The sequence below is a fragment of the Pteropus medius genome, unplaced genomic scaffold (genome assembly GCF_902729225.1).
Source record: "Pteropus medius unplaced genomic scaffold, Ma_sr-lr_union100, whole genome shotgun sequence".
Lineage (NCBI taxonomy): Eukaryota > Metazoa > Chordata > Mammalia > Chiroptera > Pteropodidae > Pteropus > Pteropus medius.
The window spans coordinates 17,247,182-17,268,629 of record NW_024349519.1 but is presented as its reverse complement, the minus strand read 5'-3'; the positions used below and the strand labels follow the sequence as shown (position 1 = coordinate 17,268,629).

The following is a 21,448-nucleotide window of genomic DNA, read 5'->3' as shown; positions in this document are numbered from 1 at the left end:
CAAAGGCAATTTTACTTCTTCCTTTACAGTCTGCATACCTTTTATTTATTTTTCTTGCCTACCTACTCTGGTTAGAACTCCCAGTACCATGTTGAATAGAAGAGGCAAGGGTTGACATACTTGCCTCTTCTGTTCAACATGGTACTGGAAAAGCTTTCAGTTTTTCACCATTGAATATGATAGCTATGGGCTTTTTATATATGGCCTTTATTATGTTGAGGTAGTTTCTTCTATTCTTAGTTTGTTGAGTGTTTTTATCATGAAAGGATGTTGAATTTTTTGTCAAATGCTTTTATGCATCTATTGACATGATCATTTGGTTTTGTCCTTCATTTCGTTAATGTAATGTATCACAAAGATCAATTTTCATATGTTAAACCACATGTGCATTCCAGGTATAAATTCCACTTGGTCAAAGTGTATAATCCTCTTAATGTATTGTTGGATTCTGTTTGGTAGTATTTTGTTAAGGATTTTTGCATCAATATTCATCAGGGATATTGATCTGTAGTTTTCTTATGATGTCTTTGTCTGGCTTTGATATCAGTATAATGTGGACTCATACAATGAATTTGAAAGTGTTCCTCCTCTTCAAATCTTTGGAAAAGTTTTAAAAATATTTAAATTATTTTTTCTTTAAATTTTTGATAGAATTCTCCAATAAAGCCATCTGGTCCTGGGCTTTCTTTGTTGGAAAGTTTTTGATTACAGCTTCAATCTCCTCACTAGATCTAAATCTATTTAGACATTTTATTTATTTGTGATTCAGTCTTGATAGGTTTTATGTTTCTAGTAACTTCTCTATTTCTTCTGGTTTACCCAATTTGTTGGCATATAATTGTTCATAGTCGTCCCTTAATTCATTTTATTTCTCTGACATCGTTTGTAATGTTTCCTCTTTCATTTTTAATTTTAGCTATTTGAATCTTCTCTTTTACTTAGTTAATTTAGTTTAGGGTTTTTTCAATTTCGTTGATCTCTTCAAAAATCTAACTCAACTTCGTTGATTTTTTTCCTATTCCCTTTTTCATATATCTCTACTCTAATCTTTATTAGTTCCTTTTTTTCTGATAACTTTGGGTTTAGTTTAGTCTTTTTTTTTCTAGGTCCATGAAGTGTAAGTTTAGGTTATTAATTAGAGATCTTTATTTTTTAATACAATCACTTATCACCATAAACTTCCCTCTTAATACTGCTTTTACTACATCCCATATAGATATGATTTGATATGTTGTGATTAAGCAATACCAATTGGCATAGAGGAAAGGTAGGTATGTTTTTTATTATAAAAATAATGTTATAAGTAAAGAAGAAAAGCAATTTTAATTCTATGCACAAATAAACATTGTAGTTCTATAAGCATTTTTCCTTTTCTTTCTGCTTTTTCTTAGATGTTCTTTGCAGCCCTGTCATTCAGCTTTATTTCTAAGGCACTAAGTGCAGCCATTATGAAAAGTTCCATCACTCAGATAGAAAGGAGATTTGACATATCATCTTCTGTTGCTGGCTTGATCGATGGAAGCTTTGAAATTGGTAATTTCTATTTCTACTTTGATTTTTACTTAGTAACCCAATTTGCAGAGGTTATAACTGTTCGTATGTGCTCTACGCTACCTGTTCTCAGCCAGAGGTAAATTTGCTACCAGGGGCAAGTTGACAATATCTGGAGACATTTTTGGTTGTCATAACTGAGAGGAAAAGGGCTGCTAATGGCACTTAACAGTGGAGGTCAGGGATGCTGCTAAACATTCTACAATGCACAGGACAGCCCCCACAACAAAGAATTATACATTCCAGAATGTCAACAGTGCAGAGGTTGAAAAACCCTGATCTACACAATCTCATTACTTGCAAACAAATACTTTGCAGGACTTTACCTTCCCTCCTTCAAGATTTCTTAGTGTAAAAAAAAAGGTTGTAAAGAGGATTATGATTCTAGTGATTTGAAGAGAGAGGAGCAACCTATGTTAAGTTTCTACTGTTTAACTGGGTATAAAATTTGGGGTTAAAAGTCTTTTTTTTTAGAACACTGAATATGCTGCTTTGTTGTCTTCATTTTAATTTGAATATCTCCAATAATAGTGAGGTTTTATATAATTATTGAACATTATATTCTCTTATTTTCTAAATTGGTAGCTCATTACCTATGCTCATTTTTCTTTGTGTTTTTTCACTATTTGGTAACTGAAAAAGACTAACAACTTATGTCTTTTGAATAAATTATAATTTCTACAAGTTCTTTTTCTTTTAGCTTTATTTAAAATATATTTAGATATTGAGTATTCAAAAAATAATTGTATAAAGCAAGCCCCATCTACCCTTTTGTTATGAATCCTGACTTTTCATGATTCAGAGGATATTGCACCCTAAATATCCTTTAATTTTTCACCTCCCTAGTTTAATGAAACCATCTAGAATTTTAGTATTAGACTGTTATTAGCTTTAAATCTAATTTACTATATATGTCCTTTATTGAGAAATTGATCCTTAATATTTGTTAAACCTTGTAGCTATTTAACAGCAATTATTTGGACGTGGTTATAGGTTTTACCGGTTTCTTTGCTTACCACTGTTTCTTGAATTTTATGACTTAAAGTTTCATATTTAAATTTTCTGAAGTGTATCTTCCAGTGGTTATTTTTTTCCAGACATATTTTCTGAGCACTTGCTTGTTGGAAACTCTATTTATTTTACTATTATATTTAAGTAATAATTTGAGTATGTAATTAAAAGTACAAACTCTTTTTTTATCAGAACATTTAAAACATTTATCCACTGTTTTATAACACCTAATGTTGTATATGAAAAATCATTACAAGTATCATTGTCATGCGCTGATAAGAATTTATGCTTTATCCTTAAATTTTAGAAATTTTATCAGCATATATCTAGGACTGTCTCTTTTACATTATTTATGCTGGAGAAATGCAGATATTTTCATCCGAAGGATTGAGACTTCTTCTAGTTCAGGGAATTTATTTATTTATTTTTAATTTGTTTCTTTCTCTCTATTTTCTTTTTTATTTTTTCTGGAACATATATAAAGTGAACATTAAATTTTCTGGCTATTTTATTCCAGTTAGTTTTTCTTTCTAAAATTCTATCTTTTTGTCCTTATGTTCTATAAATATTCTTTGATGCCATCTTACATCTTATCATATCAGGTCCCAATATTTACATTATTTCTATGATATTTTTAATTGCTAACAATGCTTTATTGTTATTATTTTTAGTCTGCCAGTATTATTTTATGGATACCCTTATACCTCTAGAGATACTAACTGGATATTTTTTAAGTTTCCCCTTTTTTTAGTTTCCTTATTTAACTGTTTCTTCATGGGTTACTTAATCTACTGGTACATTTTGGGGTTTTTATTTCAAGCTATTTTTTTTTCCCATCAAATGTTCAATAATTATTGATTGTTTTCTGTTTGTTATTATACTTGTGGCCCCTGATGGAACAGAATGGTTTGACTCCCTCCACTTGGAATGCTCTTCTCCTGCCTGCCTTTCTTTTAATTTCATAAAAATTTCTTTATTTTTATTTTTAAATTATATTTAAATACTTTCCAATTATTTCCCCTGATTATTTTGTAATGCTTTTTAATTAGAGCAGTAATTTTTTTCTGGAATTTTAAAAAATTATTTTCAAATATACAGTACATTGGTTAAACATTTATGTGATTTATGAAATGATCCCCAATTACTCTATTTTCCCTCTGGCTATATGCATAGCCATTACATTACTGCTGACTGTACTCCCTATGCCGTGCTCCCCATCCCTGTAACCATCTATCAACCACTAATTTATCTCTTCTTTCTCTTTTTAATCTAAATAATTTATACTCAACATTAAAATTCAAGTGGCCCTTCTTCCAGGAAACTTTTCTGAAACCCTTAATTAACTTAAGTTCCCTCTTTCTGTGGTCTAACAGCACCTCTATTTTTCTATTTTTTTCACTGGTATGCAAGTTCCTTGAGGACCAATATCATGGTTCATTCTTTTCTATATTTCTGGCTCCTAGTACCATGGAAGTTGCTTAACTGGAATTTAATGAATGCTAGACATGAATGAATACATGCATAAATTAATACCTTTCCCTCTGGTCAGGAAGATTTCCTCCATTTTTTTCTCCATTCCAAAACAATCTAGTTAACTCCAAATTCCTCAATAAAATTTTGCTTCACTAATATTCCCAAGTAATTCAAGTGCTTTCTTTTGTATCTGAAACCTATTCTACTTATTATTAATACCATAAAACTTTCTAGTGAATGGTTTAATGTGAGTTTCATCTTTTCAAGTAAATTACATGGTCTTTGAGGGAAGATACCATGTCCTATGCTCTGTTTGTATTCATTCTGGGGCCTTCCATTAACTGGACATAAAAGTAGACTCAGTCAATGTTTGCTATAATGAATCATTTAAAAATAATTTTGTTCTCTTTCTAGGAAATTTGATTTTGATTGTATTTGTGAGTTACTTTGGATCCAAACTACACAGACCAAAGATAATTGGAATTGGTTGCATTATTATGGGAATTGGATGTATTTTAACTGCTTTACCACATTTCTTCATGGGATAGTAAGTGTTAAACAGTTCTATGCCATTAATTATCATCTACTTGCAAATTAATGGTAGAATTTATTTATTTTCTTATTAAATAAGCAGTTACATTTTGAGAAGAATACCTACTAAGTACATGTAGAAATGGTTTCTTTTTTATGTAATAATTAACTTATTGATTTATCTACCCTGGCTTTCACTAAATTTGAAACACTAATATAAGAAAATGTATTTCTTATTGTTGGTTACAGTCAAAAATATTGAATGTCTCTTGCTTATGGATGTATATCTTAACCATTTGCATATATAGTTTGTCATTGATTTGGTCTTTGGCTATCTTCCTAACTTTATCTTATACTGCCCTTCACACTCTAGGCCTGCAATTTTTCAGATGCATCCTAATATGTCATACCTTTGCACATGGTGTTTCTTACAATCGTGAATATATTTTCTTCTCTGTCTACCTATTAAACTTCTATCCATCTTTAAGATTCATCTCATATGTCATCTTCACAGGGAAGTCTTCTCTAATCCACCCCCATCCCCACCTCAAGTAAAGCCGATCATCTTTTTTTCTTTGCAACAACTCAGGAGCCGGTATATTAAATTTACAACTTTTATTATACATGTTTATCTTAGAGAGTGCAAAATTCCCTAACTACAAAATCTTTGAAGCTGAGTATAATGCCTGGCATACAGTATGCTGCCCTTGGAGCTCATGAGGTACCTCAGTGTTTTTGGATGTCAGCATTAGTCTTTATTCTAGTGTCATCTCTGTTGTTCCTATTAAGATCTTCTTCACTAAATTGAAATGGATTAGAACTTCTTAAGCTAAATTTTAAAGAGTCAGGCTTATGATTGTGTGTGTATATGTGTGCGTGTGTCCATGAAAGAAAATTAGACAGATTATTAATAGAAAATATAGATGAATTGGTGTACATTATAGATTGATTTGGAAAACACTGCTCTAAATTTTATTAAATGTTATCGTAAAGTTTATCAGATAGTTTAGATTGTGATTGGCTTTGGAGATAATTCAAAGAGATGGATAGATACAGTTAGCATTTTTTAAAAGCATAAAACCAAGGTATTTCATATCTTGAATATGATATAAGCACTCCTAGGATGATAGTTACATGATAGATAACCCACCTTGTCTGGGGAGTATTGATAATATTTCTGAGTGAACATTCTCATTTCATTTTCATCCATCACCTCTCCTAAAATACAGGTTGGGAAATTGACAAAGAAGTCTGATAATTTGGAAAAGAGAATGGTGCAAATAAAGTGGAAAATTCCTCTGTATTTCTGGGAAAAGTAAAAATATTCATTACACAAGCAAATTTTAAATCTAGTGATGTTCTTACAGTTACAGGTATTCTAAAGAAGTCTATAATAATCCATCAAAGAATTCAACATCAAGCTTATCAACCTGCTTAATTAATCAAAATTTGTTAGTCAATAATACATCACCTGAGATACCAGAAAAAGGTAAATATTGAATTAACATTAGTGAATATTAATGTCACTGATAAATATTTTAAAATATATTATTATAATTATAACTGTAAAAGTTATTTCGATATTCATTAGCAAAATTAAAATAAATAGAAAAAATTTTCAGCTTACAATAGTATTTATATTATATATAAAGAGCTTTTAGAAGTAATAAAAAGAAGAGTATTTTGGTAGGAAATTAGTTAAGATTATGCATTTAAAATAAGAGGGAAATGGCAGAAATATGTAGAAATGTAACTATGAAAAATGAAAATTATTACACCAATTAAAAAAATTTTACCTATTATAACATAAATCTAATGTATAATTATAAATTATAACACTAATTAAAGATTTTTCTGCATATCAGATAGGAAAAGATTAAAAATAAGAATAAATGAGGTAGAGGAAAAAGACATTATATGTATTACTGGAGGTGTATAAATTTCTAACTCTTTCTGAACGTTAATTTTCAATGTAGTAAAGAACAAAAATATACATAATATTTTGTTTAGATCAGTAATTCTACTTTTACTGATTTATCTTACGAGAATAATCAGGATGCACAAGGATTTATTTATGATTATAGCCCTGGCATTCCTGTTTAGGAGAATAAAAAATTAGAAATATTTTGTGAGTAAAAAGTAAGAGATTGATAAAAAAAAAAAAATTGTGAAGCTTTTATTCATCATACTACTCTGCTGTCATTAAAATCATGATGTAAAAGAAATCTTAATAACATGAGGAAATTGTCATAATATGGTGTTAAGCATTATAAAAGTAGATTACAATAAGAACTAGATATTTAAATATATAATGAACATATGTGCACCGAAAAAATGATAGATATATACAAACATGAGAAGTGGTTCTCTGTGTGTGGTTGGATTTCAGATCATTTTTAAAATTAAATTTATTGAGGTGACATTGGTTAATAAAGTTATATAGGTTTCAACAGATCATTTTTACTTGTTTTCTTTGTGCTTTTCTGTATTTCCAAATTTTGAAAAGTGAATGTGAATCATTCATAATTAGAAAAAAAAGCAAAAATTTCTTAAATAAAATAATTAAGGGGTTAATGTAGTCAAGTTTAGCATTCTAACAGGAATAGTTTAGCATTCTAACAGGAATGCTAAAATTAATGTTTAAAATAAAACACTCTCTTGTCTACATAGGTAGAGAATCTGAGTCATATATGTGGATATATGTCCTAATGGGTAATATGCTTCGTGGAATGGGGGAAACCCCCATACAACCCTTGGGAATTTCTTACATTGATGATTTTGCTGAAGAAGGAGAGTCTTCCTTTTATTTAGGTAATGTACAGAAAATATTAAATTTTATGATTACTTTCCATGGATCTACCTTTGATAATAGTGTTTCTAAATTTATTCTCATATGTATTTTTAAAAATTATTGGAAGGCTATGTCACGTAATATTACTTTAAAAAGCATATTGAAGAATAACCATGTATTCTTGGCATCTGATAAAATTGTTTTATAATATTTTCAGGTAGTTTGTTTTCAATAGCAATGATTGGTCCAATCCTTGGCTTTACACTCGGATCTCAGCTTTCTAAAATATATGTGGACATTGGATATGTAGATTTGAGTAAGTACAATCAGAACAAGGTGACATGATAATGCTTTTCAAGTACAGAATGTCATTCTTCCAAATAATTAAGTTTATTCTTTCACTAATAGTCCTTTACTATCTGTGAAAAGTTACGAATCAGAAATAAATGTATTAATAACCAGAATAAAAATAAAATTCAACTTATATTTATACCAGGCTCTTATAACTAAGTCTAAAATAAAATAAAATAAATAATAACTTGCTAAAGATTAGTTGATTCAAAATAATTGCAAACTAATTAATGCTTTCTTGACCTCAGGAGATGGGGTCAGTAGAATTTTTCAGACAATAAGGATTCATGTAGTTTCCATAATCAGTCCTTAAATGGTTTGCAGGCATAAATGTTCAACGATGACTGACAATTGCTCAGTTATATCACCAGAAAAGCCACCAAGTTTATGCAGGCCCAGGCAATGACAACAATGTCATGACTGATTCCTAAACAATAACAATTGTATGATGTCATTCAATTGTAGGCTTATCCTCATTTCAGAAATGACAAAGTATGAAAAAAGAAAATAATGTGTTAGAATTGATGAAATGCAGTTTACTTGCTTTATTTCTGAAGGAGAATAATCATTACCATTCTAGCCCAGCATTTATTGCATTTCAAAATAATTTTTGACTGGCCTCTAATTTTTTATTCTAGGCAGTATCAGAATAACTCCTAAGGACTCTCGTTGGGTTGGTGCTTGGTGGCTTGGTTTTCTTTTGGCCGGACTATTATCCATTATTTCTTCCATACCATTTTTTTTCTTGTCTAAAAATCTGGATAAACCACAGAAAGAAAAGAAAGTTTCAATAAGTTCACATGTGCTCAAAACAAATGACGAAAGGAGTCAAATGGGTAATTCGACCAACCATGGGCAAAATGTTAATGAAAATATGACTGGTAAGTATTTCATAGTTATAGTCAATTCGGAATTCTTAATCCCAGTGAAAGGGAAGCATGAGTATTCCCAAATAATAAGTCATATTCCAAACACCAAGAGTTAGCTTTCTTCTGACTAAATTTAGCTGAATTATTTTTCTAAGATTCCTAAAATTAATCAGTGTTTTTTGAACACATACCAACTCTCTAAAGAGAATAGAATTAGGTTTATGGTCTTTAGCAGGGAGAAACCAACCTAAGGCAAAAATTGTCTGTTACTTGTAAACCAGAGTATATATTCATTTCTAAATTTTATACTGTAAACTATGAGGGTTAAAAAGACTATAATATTTCATTCACTCTTTCATTTATACAAATAGTACCAGGTACCATACTATGCCCTGGTGATAGAATATGGCTTCTGTTTTCCAAGAATTCACAATCTGGGGGGTTGTCCTGAAAAGTATACAGACGGTTGCAATGCAGTATGAAAGTACTATGATAAAGTTAAATATAAGGAAGAATGAGTACTTATAAACTGGTAAACTTAGCTATTCTTAGGTGGAGAGATAGAATGAGGAGAAAGAAGTCAGAGTTGGTTTCTCTCTAAATAATTGGAGTAAGATTTTTTTCCCTTGGTAATCATATAGCACGAAGTTTGCTTACCTAAATATTAAAAAACGAAGTAGAAGCAATGGTAGTAATTAAGATTATCAAAGTCAGTCATGTGAATAATAATCTTCTACCATTTGATAGTGCGTTCCCTTTCAAATATAAACTCTGAGGACTAATGGAGAACAGTTTAGAAGCAATACTCCGGAGAACAATCCAGCAGCAGTCAGAACAAAATAGTTGAAACAATGAGGCATTAGCACAGTTTGTAAAAGCCCGAGCAGAGTGATAATTAAACCCTTGGTGACCTTTTCAAGTTGAAGTTGAAGAATTAAAGATTCTCAGATGTTCTTCCCCTCACTAATTTTATTGTTACATTTTCTTCCCCATCACTCTAATTCGAAAGCAATGATTTATTGGAAGAAGCTTGTATTGGCTCTTGAGACAAAGCTGTTAAATTTTTAGCTACATTAGTAGCTTGAAATTGGCTATTGTGGGAGAATTTACCATCTCTTATTACCGTGGAGATTGGGAAAAACTACAAATCAGGCCTTGTTTCCCCAAGAGTCCATTGTTAAACATTTACCAGCACACACTGAGTTAGAAGTTCTGAAATTTAACATGCACATTAAAAATAGCATACCAAGGCATTTTCATTTGGTCTATGCTGTTCTAACTGTACTCAATCAAATCCATAAAAAGTAGTGGATTATCTAAACCCATAAAGAATGTGGTTGACTGTGAGCCCAAAATCAATGTAGCAGATAATGAATATGCAAAAACAGGACAATTGTAAACATCATCTGTATTATCAACTGTGTTTGTAGGATAGTGGCCAGAAAAGTAAAGAGGGCCTTAATTATGTGATATTAGGAATAGATGAAATTATTAAGAACATATAGTCAGAAAAAAAATATTGGATTTGTTCTATATGTTTTTGAGTAGAAATAAGACTAATTGGTTAGAAAAAAAATAAAGAAATATTTCGGTTCATTACAAAAACAATTTGTAAACAATGAGAATTATCCAAAATTAGACCAAATTTCTTTCTGAGGTAGTCAGCTTAATGTCATTTGATGTATTTATTGATCCAATTATTGAGAATGTATGGTAGATCATGATCGTGTAGAAGTTCAGACCAGAAGAGATCCAGGTTTGCACTCACCTCAAAAATTCGGTGATTTGGTGAACCCATCTGCTCCATTTCTTTTGATCAAATATCACAACTCACTTTGCATGCCTAACAAGTCAGTGGTCCTTCCTGATAGTGGAGTTTCATGAAGAAAAGTTTAGCATTTTGGCTTAACAATTTTAAATGTTATTTATTCATGTTATAAGTTTCTCTATCTCTTCTTTTTTTCTCTTCTCCAATCTTTGCCCTCTCTTTTCTTATTATAAGCAGATGAAACTACTTCTTAATTGCCATTGGATGGAAGGTTTGATTCTGACCATATCTATTGAAAACTTAGAGATTTCTACAGAACAAGATCTTTCAAAGTTCGTGTCATCCCTCTCTCAATAACTGTATCTGGTTCTGTCTTTCTAGACTGATAATTCCTCCTGTTTTTCTGAGTAGCTCCTTTCAATTCCCATACGGGTGGTTGACCTGTTGGTCACAGATCCAGATAACATAATTCTTGCCACAAACAGAAGTTATGAATTTTTTACACATTTATTTGTAGGCACAGATTGTTGTACTATTGTCGCGATGTCCTCTGAGACATAATATTATTATTCTTGGCTTCTCCTTAAACCTTAAGAAAGGTAATTTATAATACTGACGGCTTTACTGAGGCAGTATTTTAAGGTAGAAAAGCTGTATACCAGGAAACGAGAGATCTATATCCTGGTACCAAATTGATCTTTATGATTTCTGAACCTTAGTTTCCTTATTTCTATGAGCTTTAGATTATACTATCTGTAAGGTAATTTTCTACTTAATAATTATATTATTAACATAATAATTATATTATTAAGTGCTAATAAATAAGTGACATTGCATGTCTTATTTACTTTTGTTTCTTGAGCACCTAGAATATTGCCTGGTACCCAATTGAAAACCAAATATTTGTTGAATTAATTAATTAATTAATTAACGAGGTATGTAATTGTATGGTAGAGTGGTAAAAATAATCAAATACAAAGTGAATGAAACAAGTTGCAAAACAGTATGCACGTATAATCCCATTTTGGGGTAAAATAAACTAAATAAATGTTAATGTGATATGGAAAAAAATGAAGAAGTATATGAAAAAACTGTTGATAGGATTATAGGGTATTCTGATTTTATGTGTTATGCATTTATGTAATTTTAAATCTTATATAACTTATAAGATTAAGATACTACTATATATTTAAGCTGCATTATTATATTTCCTTTACATTTATGTTTTTGTAGGTTTTTTCCGGTCCTTAAAAAGCATTCTTACCAATCCCCTATATGTTTTATTTTTGGTTTTGACATTGATACAATCCAGTGGCTTTATTGGTGCTATTACTTATCTCTTAAAATACATAGAGCAACAGTATGATAAGTCAACATCTGAGGCTAACACTGTGATTGGTAAGACATATTGTTTATGTTTGCTTAATGGGCAATGTATAACCAAGTAATTGAGTTCCAAATGACATTTTGTTGTGACGGTGATTTCATATTTTAGTAAATGTAATTTTAATTTATTCTTTTACAAATCTTACCAAATTTGTCAATCTTGTGATATAATCATGCTGTATTTGAAGTTGTATCTTACATTATTTTTGAGGAGATGAATTCCTGAAGAAAAATTGTGCATTAATAAAATATTTAGACATGGTATTTGCTAATTAGATCTTATAATTTAGTGCTGAGATGAGATCCAGAGACAAATCCTTTTATAATGTAATTATTATATTTCCATAATTCATTAACTTTGATTCAGGACCAAGATACTTAGAGAAAATAAAACATTGATGTTATCCAAAGAAAAATCAATTTAACCACATCATAGATGTCTATATAATTCAAAACAAAAATCATATCATAAAGAGGTTTTTTGGCTCCAATATCTATTTCTAATGACATGAGACTTGCTTATGAAGGAAAGGTTTTTATTAACAGTAGAATTGATAAATTCTTTCCCTTCACCCAGTATAATATAAAATTCTTAACAGCAGTACATTACCCAGTACAGTGCCCATCACATTGTAGAAAATTAATAAATATTTGATAAACTAAATTGAATTTATCAAGTGATATGTGAGTAGGTCATAAGTAAATAAGAAAATAATCATTCTGTATAATGCTCTCACTGAACTTAAGATAAAAGTTTAAACTGCAATAGTTAAGTTTGACTCCCAATAAGGTTCCCAGCCTGAATTTTTTTGTTAGAAGGGTCTTCACCTTTAATAACTCTTGTAGGACAATGCAATAGAAAAGTTATAAAAGGGATTAATCATTTTTAACTATATAGGGACTGTTTATCATCTCAGGTATATGTGCGTATGGATGCATAAAGAAGAGATATTCAAGTATTCATTTCTAAAGTTCTGGAAAAATTTAGAAAAAAGTTTTAAGACTGGAATTCTTTATTTTGAGGAAATATAAAGGATTTCAGATGGTAGGATGAAAGTTTTATAGGCAGGAAGATGATATTTTGCTGTGTTTTCCAGAAAAAAAAAGTGCCCCACAGAAACCATCTATTCAGACATACAAATATTCTCATTCACTAACTTTTGCTATTGGGGAAACTCAGCCCTCAGCATTGGCAGGAAAAAATTATTTTTATCTTTCTTATGTGGTACACTGGTCCCCTAACTCTATCCTGGCCTGAAAGTCTTCTACTTAATAATGAATAAGATTGGATGAATTTGGTTGATATACAGTGTGTTTCATGTTGAAAGACATTTCAGAATAATTATATGTATATAATGAAAATTTTTCTTTTCTTTTATTTCTAGGTTGCGTAACCTTACCGACTATTGCAACTGGAATGTTTGTAGGAGGATATATCATTAAAAAATTCAAATTTACCTTGCTTGGAATTGCCAAATATTTATTTTTTATCAATATATTGTCCACCTTATTCTACCAATTTAATTTTACACTAATTTGTGAAAGCAAATTGGTTGCTGGCCTAACCTTAACCTATGATGGGTTTGTATATATTAATATATATCAGTTGCATGATGTATAAACAATCTAATGTAAATGACTGTAAGGAAAACAGGACAGATGGCAACTTTAAACTTTCTTTTAACAGAAAAATTTCGACTTACAAATTCTTAAAACATCCATTTCTTAAAATTTCAAAACACTCTCTTTTTATTCTTCCCTTTATAAAAAGCTACCTAGGTTGTAATAATAGTTATCATCTATTGAGTGCTTACAAAGAGTGATGGATACTCTTATCCCGATTTCATAGATAGAGAAAGAAAGGCTTAGACACTCAGATTACATGGCTAGCAATGTTAAGATTCTGACTCAAATTTGGGGTTTTGGACTCCAAAACTCTGAGTTTTAACCGTTATAACCTTAAATGGATCATGAGAGGAATACAAATAGCATTTTCCAAATGTGACTGAATGATCTTTATCCAGTTGATGTTGATGTTTAACAACCATGTTTAGAAGAAAACATTTCCTTACATTGTACTACAAAGTTTTCCTTTTCTTCAAACTAATACTGTTTCTTCTTGTATTGTCTTTATTAACAGTAGAATTGATAAATAGCCTATCTATAATTGCATTTTAGACTCTAGAAAACCTTTAATTTTTATTATTATCAAGTATTGTGAAGTATCCCTAGTACTACGGTCTCTATCCCAAATAAAGGGCAAGATTCCTGTGCAGAGTTCTTATCATCTGAATACATTCAACAACTTGAGCTTAGAAAGGTTCATTTACATTCAAGCAACAAGCAAAGATCCTGGAATCACAGCTCAGTAACCATGCTCCTTAGTGCTGCTTTTTGTTGGCTCTGATCTTTTAAACTCTGGATCCTATGAGGTGTCAATTTTAACTTGTCGAATCTTCCCACATCTCCAACCTAACATAGTCTTGAATTATCTCCCAATTTCCTCCTTATGCTGACTATTATTACTTTTATCCAGCATGTCCCACTCTGGTAAACCAAACTACAGAGTATCTAGAACATTGAATTTTGGAGGTAAAAGAACTTTAGAAACCTTGCAACCCAAACCTTTTATATCCTCTTTCTTTATTAGAGACCCAGAGAAACCATGACTTGTTTGAAGTCATAGAATGCCTCCAGAATGATGCTGTGTTACATTATTGGTTCAAGGGCTCTCTGGTTGTCAGAGCAGTCTTTAGTCTTTAGCCAGTTCCTTAATAAGTATAATAACTGTTCCATCTATCTAAAAAAAGGCAACTAGAGCTCTATAGGATTTTTTTCAATCAGTAAAATTTTACCGAGTGCCTCCTTAAAGGTCAAGAAGATTTATAGGATACATCAGTGCCCTCATGGAATTCTTAGTATAATAATAGCAAACAACAGAATAAATGTATTCAGCATTTATGAAATGCTGATCAGTGGGGTAAGTTTTTAAAGTATAAACTAATGCAGAAGTTCTCAGAATGTTGTCTGAGGGTCTATAGGGGTTCCTAAGAGTTTATCAGCGTGTCAACAAATTATAAACTATTTTATAATAATACCCAAACACTATTTTCCTTTTTCATTCTCATTTTCTATGAATGTATAGTAATATTTTCTAAGGATACAAGATTTGCAATGATAACAACAGTCTGATGGCTAATGACGTGTGCTTGTGTATTCTCATGTATTAAAATTTTTCTAGTATTTACTTCTAATAGAATATACATCAACAGATATAACTTATTTGAACAAAAAAATCTTTGAGGCTCTCAATACTTTTCAGTGTGAAGGGCTACTGATAATAAAAAATTGAGAACTTTCAAATTAATTTTTTTACAAAAAAATTCCTATGAGGTTGATGTTATTATCTATGACTTACAAATGGCAAAATTGATTTTAGAAAGAGTAGTTACATTGCTATGATGTGGCAGAACTAATGTGAACACAGGAGTTTCTGATTGCGATGTCTAGACATTAATCATTAAACTTAATCACTCCTAGTTGTATGTCCCCAAGCAGAATTAGGTATTAGATGCCTTTTAGTAAAATTATTAATAATAGAATTTCTGAATGTACTTTTTTCTTTGTGTAAATTACTTCTCATCCAAAGATAATTTATCAATCTTCAATTATCAAGATTTTTACCAAAAACAAAAGATAATTTAAAATATTTATAATCAGAAAGCTAACTATACATGTGATCTATTTTATAATTTTAGCTATGTTTTGAGATTATATTTCATAATATAACTATGTTTTACAGTAATTCATTATAAAGTATATTACAGTTTCATTTAAAAATTATATGGATTTTTTTATTTTTTCTCAACTAATTTTATTTTTCTTGATTTTTAAAAAGTGATCCTTAGGGATTCTGCTTTAAGCATGTTGAATTCTTTTCTTATATAGTGAAAAATAGATTTTTAAATTCAAATTAGTTAAATAACATTCATAAATTTATGGGACTTTACAGTGAGCTGGAAAGAATCTTTGCTTAATGCCATTAGACATTGCTGAAAAGAAACTGAGTCACAAATAATGAATAAGCAATTTAATGAGTAATTTCTTAATAGAATCTCAACGACCTCTTGTCTAAGTCTTACCTATTCTCTTTGGTTTCTTTTTCTTGTTTTACTTTATCTAGATCATAAATCATGTCTGGGTAAAGATGGAGGGTGAATAAATTAATAAGCCCTAACATTTTTTTTTTTTCTGCCATTTTGGCTTCATCACTCATCAAATTTCTCTATCTAATTAAAAGACAGCCCTTTCCCTTCTTTCTGTTCTCCTCACTTTTCTCTTCCCTTCTCTCCCTCCTTCCATCTTTTCCCTTTCCTTTTCTTATTCATATTTCCCTTTCTTCCTCCTCCTCCTTTTTCCATCTATTTTCTCTCTCTCTCTCTCTTTTTGATATATATCTATCATATATTTCCAGAAATAATCCAGTGGCATCTCATATAAATGTGCCACTTTCTTATTGCAACTCAGACTGCAATTGTGATGAAAATCAGTGGGAACCAGTCTGTGGGGACAATGGAATTACTTACATATCACCTTGTCTAGCAGGATGTAAATCTTCAAGTGGCAATAAAAAACCTATAGTGAGTATTAGTTTTTTCTCTTCTCTCCTTAATCAAAATCATAGATTCGATTAACAAATACTTATCAAATTTTTCTATAACTAAGATCTCTAGTAAAAACATAAAAGAAAAAGACTTACAGTATTGTCTGTCATTGTGATGGCTGTGTTGTTGCACAGACAGAGCCTCATATACAATCTTGCTTGGACTTTATAAAATTTATACAAAAATTAAATTAAATTAAATCTGACTTGGGATATAAACAGGTTTTCCTGTTGCTTGAATTCTCATTTGAGATTACTCTCATATTTTTCCCTTTGAGTTTATGAGTATAACGTTTTGGAATTTAAATGCATTTACAATCTCTAAAAAGCATTTCATTGGACTAAAGGGTATGATTTCCATTAAGTTGGAGGTACTTTACCCTTCAGAATTTAGGGGATATTCCTGAGCCTACTCTTTGTCAATACTACCTGCCTTTCTAGAAAAACTATGTATATGTAATTTTTCATATAGATAAGTTTACCCCTAGGCTCATTATCCTTTTGACTTTCCAAAAATCATCAAGGCTTCAGCTCACTTGACTGTCCAATTCTTACATTCTAATTTTGATTTCTCCAAAATTGGCACTATTTCTCTACAGGATAACTTGGTATTCCGCTTACCTATAGCTAACATTGCCCATAGAAATCCATTTCCTTCTTCACTCAAAATGTTTCCTTCTATGAAAACTATGAGTTCTCTCCAATTCCCTGGGTAACTTCCAAGAATAGGGGATCAGGTATAGTGTTCTCTATTGTGCCTCTAATCCATTGACTATCTCACAAAGGAGGGGAGCCATTTCCTGGGCCCTTTTCCAATCATCAACATTAGCAACATGATTATTGCTCTCTTCCACACCCTTCTGTCTTTGATTTTCAAAATTTTAATCTTTTTCTTGCCCATAGTTCTTTTAATTGTAGTATTGAAGAGCAGCGAAAACTGTGAAGAATAAAGCACCTAGATTCTTTGAAACTAGGCCATAAATTTGCACAAATATGATCCAAGGGCTATACTTAAAACCCACATCGCCCTAAAAGTTCCCCATTTAATCCTTTGACTGAAAGTGCCCCCATTTAACCCATGGTTCCACTTTGTCCATTAGTGAAGGCTTGGGAGAGACATGATATCAGAATCCTAAAGAGAGCTCTGGTTAGTATGGTGACATTATTTTCTTAGTTTTTGGCAATGATACCATTTGGGGAGTACTGGGGAATTTTTTAACCAAACCTATAATAATAAAACATTCTTAATCATTCAAAATAATATTCTTCATGCCTAAATTTGGTTTTATTAGCCAATAGGCTTGCTACATAAAGGATTCCTCCATATTTTCCTTGTGAAAAGGTAAATTTTTGTCATCAGATAAGTATGGATTCAAATTCTTCCTCAATTTTTCGGTAATTTGTCTTCAGCACTAAGAGGTTTAAACTTTCCTTAAACCTTAGTTTAGCCTAGATGCAGAACAGAATTTATTGAAGCTGCCTATCTATGTAAAGTCTGTGCCAAATTAATCTCTAAAATCATCTGTTTCTAAGTTTTTCCCTTCTGTGCTCTAATTGTTAGGATATTCTGTTGGGCTGAACTTCTCTGATAATAACATCATCTATTTTATATGCTGTCATTTTGTTCTTGAATGTTGAGTTTGCTGGTCAAAGTAGAATTCCAGAACCACTGCCTGGCCTCTTTTCCCCTGGACTCTGCCCCACTTCAATGGGTAGCTCTAGTCCCAGATTTTGGCTCCTCTCAAACTACTATATTTTCTAGATTCCCTGGGTAATCCCCTCCCAAGAACTAGCCCTGACACTTAGTAGAGATTGTTAAACAGAATAAGTAGATGTGTTATAGAAAGTAAAAGTGAGTGGGAAAGAAATATTAAAGAATTTATATTAATGAGAAAATTACATACAGTTTCAGATATTAATTTCTTCTATATTTCCTAGTTTTTAAATCATGGATAAATTAAATGTTAATAGTGAATTATATTTTCTCGTCTAGAAAGGAACCAGTAAACTATTTTACCTCTCAACTATTGAGCAATTATATTTTTAGAATCTTTTCTTTAAAAACTGTAAGTATTTTAGCTTTGCAGAATGAGACTACTTTAAATATTATAGACCATATTTATAGCCTAGTCATATTTTGCAAATACATTCTGTAATATTTCAAAAACTATGTTTTAGGTGTTTTATAACTGTAGTTGTGTGGAAGCAACTGGTTTCCAGAACAGAAATAACTCAGCGTATTTGGGTGCATGCCCAAGAGATGATGAGTGTAGAAAAAAATTTCATATTTATATAGTATTGCAAATCCTGAATTCTTTTACAACTGCATTGGGAACTGCTTCAACTATCATGCTGCTTTTTAAGTGAGTATGATTTTTTTAAAGCATTCTTATGTATATTAGACTATAAACATATCTAATAATGTATATATTTTCCATAATATATTTAGAACCCAAATTCATATTGTGTTACATTTTAATGTTTTAAGAATGTACAGTCTTAAGATTATTGTGATACTTCAATGCCATAATTAATAATAACTTTGCTTCTGATTCTTACATTACAAAATCTTGATTCCATTTTTTCTCCTTTTACTAAGAATATTAAAACACAGACTGATTGACAGTCACCTCAGTCCTAAAAGAATCCCTGTTGTGATTCTAAAATAACTCCTACTTTTGATATGCCTTGCTCCCTGATGAGCCTGTCAGAGTGAATCACCTATGATTTTATTGAAAGAAAACATTTGGAAAACAGACTGTATAATATAGAGACTATGATATTTCAAAGCTTTTAATCTACTCTCAGAATGGCTATTGACCTAGTCTCTCAAATACCTTCATAGAACAGAGAAAAATATATGAACAGAAGTCATTCTTTTCTTCACTCATTGAACATATTTAATGAAATATTTGATGAAGAATGTTCCATAGTAAATAAAACAGATAAAGTACTTATTTCCATACAGTTTAGAGTATGATAGGAAAAATTGATGTAAAACAGCTTAAAAATAAAAACATAATTATAAATTGTCATTAGTATTCCTAAGGAAAAAGAGGTCTATTAAAGGGAATAATAAGAAAGACCTAATTTTGGATTGAGGTGAGGAGCTGTGAAGAAGAGGACTCAGAGAGTATCTCTCAAAAAAAAAAAAAAAAAGGTATTTAATCTAAAGGTCAAAAGAATAAGATAAAGTTAGTCAAATGAAGAACTTTACAGGTCTAAGTGCCAATGCAGAAAAGAGCTGATGTGTTTGAGAAATGAAAACAAGCCTGTTGGGTGGAACATACTGAGTGAGAGAGAAATGGCAGAAGATAAAATTAAAGAATTAGGAAGGAATCAGATAATTTTACCCTATTGGTAAAATTAATTATTCAGTCACCTAAAATTGAAAACATAAAGACTTGAATGTAGATCTCAAATTATATATATAGTGACCTGGGTTAACATCTAATTATACTTTTAAGACCTAGGTGTTGACCACAAGTCACTGTTAGTCAATAGCATGACCTAGAAGGGAAAAAACAAATGTACTAACTTTTGTTAAAATGAATATAGACCTGTAAACTGAGTCTACAGTTGTTTAAATTCTACTCTGACCCCAAATCTTCTCAAATTTATTCCACAGATATAGCTCCACCTTAATATAAATTAATGTCTACTCAAAAGGAGAAGTCCTCCATATTTGCCAAATTACAGATATTTACTTACAGAAAAATCATCTCAAAACTTCATGTTATCTTGCATCTCAATAAGTTTTAGCTTCTTAATTTAAAATCTTTCATGAAAAGAAAGAGAGTTTTAGAGGTATCATTGCTCCATTGTTGATAACATCTATATTTTATCTTTTAGAGAAAATGGTTAAGATTAATATCACCATTTGTCAAAAACATTTATTAATCTTTCATCAACCTTTGATTTTACCAAAAGGAAACTTTTGTGAAATAGACTGTAAAACAAAAATATAAACTTTAATCTATTAATGATTTTCCAGCTCTTATGTTACAAGGATAGTGTTAAAACTAGACTAAACAGTACTGATATTATTCAGTCATTCAATATATATTCATTATGTGTTGGGCACAATTCTAGATGCTGAGGACAGAACTGTGAACAAAGTGATGAAGGCCCTAATTTTATCAGCTTCCAGTGAGGTCAGGGGATGGAGAACTGGATGCATGTAGAAGAAAACCCAGTAAATAAATAAGCTCCTAAATATGTAAAATAGAAGAGGTGTTAAGCATTAAAAAGAAAAATAAATCAGAGTAAGGCTATAGATGCAGGGAGAGGCTGGTGGCAGGTAAGCAGTAATAATTCAACTACTGTGTTTTGGAAGTCATGTTAAAAGACCTGAAAAAAGAATGAAAATACAAGTCATACTGATATAAGGATAGGTACAGAGCAATCTAGGCAAGATAGTAGCAAAAGTAAAGGCCCTGAAGTGGACCATACTTGACACATACAAGATTAACAGTGTGTAAGGAAAAGAGAGCTATTACGGTCCAGATAATAGACGCTTTGGGTCACAAGAAAGACTTGGAGTTTATTCTAATTGTATTGAGAAGTTGGCAGAGAGATTTAAACATGAGAATTATACGACTGGCTCATTCAATTAGAAGACCACTATGGCTATTGTGTAAAGAAAATGTTTTGGGGAGGCAAGAATAGACATAGGAAAAGCAGAAGGCTGTGATAGTTCTTCATGGGATAGAAGCATGATCGAAGATGGTGATGGTAAAGGAAGTAGGAAGTTATTGAATCTTCAGTCTTTGTTTTGGTTTTAAGGCAAAGTCAGTAGGATTTGCTGATGGATTGAATGTGGCATGTAAAAATGAAAATTAAGGATGATCCCAAGATTATGGCCTACCTCTGAGAGGATGGTGATACTATTGAACAAATTGGGGAGGGCTAGGGAAGAGCAGATTGGAGAAAATGGAGAAGCAAGAATTTGTAATATCCCTGTAATTCTGAGATGTCTGTTAGATCTCCAGCGACAGGTCACATATACAACCTGACATTTAGGAGAAATAATGGAGCCAGAGACATAAATTTTA

General features: G+C 30.9%; 1 protein-coding gene across 1 annotated transcript in view; it reads left to right on the top strand.

The window, feature by feature from the left end:
- The window catches only part of LOC120618378 (solute carrier organic anion transporter family member 1B3-like), a 37,411-nt gene that overhangs the window by 7,873 nt on the left and 8,090 nt on the right, over nucleotides 1-21,448 (top strand). The window contains exons 3-12 of the mRNA XM_039882544.1: nucleotides 1,392-1,533; nucleotides 4,450-4,582; nucleotides 5,934-6,055; nucleotides 7,237-7,377; nucleotides 7,575-7,673; nucleotides 8,347-8,589; nucleotides 11,579-11,743; nucleotides 13,117-13,312; nucleotides 16,206-16,371; nucleotides 18,573-18,757. Of these exons, the coding sequence (XP_039738478.1) occupies nucleotides 1,392-1,533; nucleotides 4,450-4,582; nucleotides 5,934-6,055; nucleotides 7,237-7,377; nucleotides 7,575-7,673; nucleotides 8,347-8,589; nucleotides 11,579-11,743; nucleotides 13,117-13,312; nucleotides 16,206-16,371; nucleotides 18,573-18,757 (1,592 nt within the window). The remainder of the gene's footprint in view (nucleotides 1-1,391; nucleotides 1,534-4,449; nucleotides 4,583-5,933; nucleotides 6,056-7,236; nucleotides 7,378-7,574; nucleotides 7,674-8,346; nucleotides 8,590-11,578; nucleotides 11,744-13,116; nucleotides 13,313-16,205; nucleotides 16,372-18,572; nucleotides 18,758-21,448) is intronic.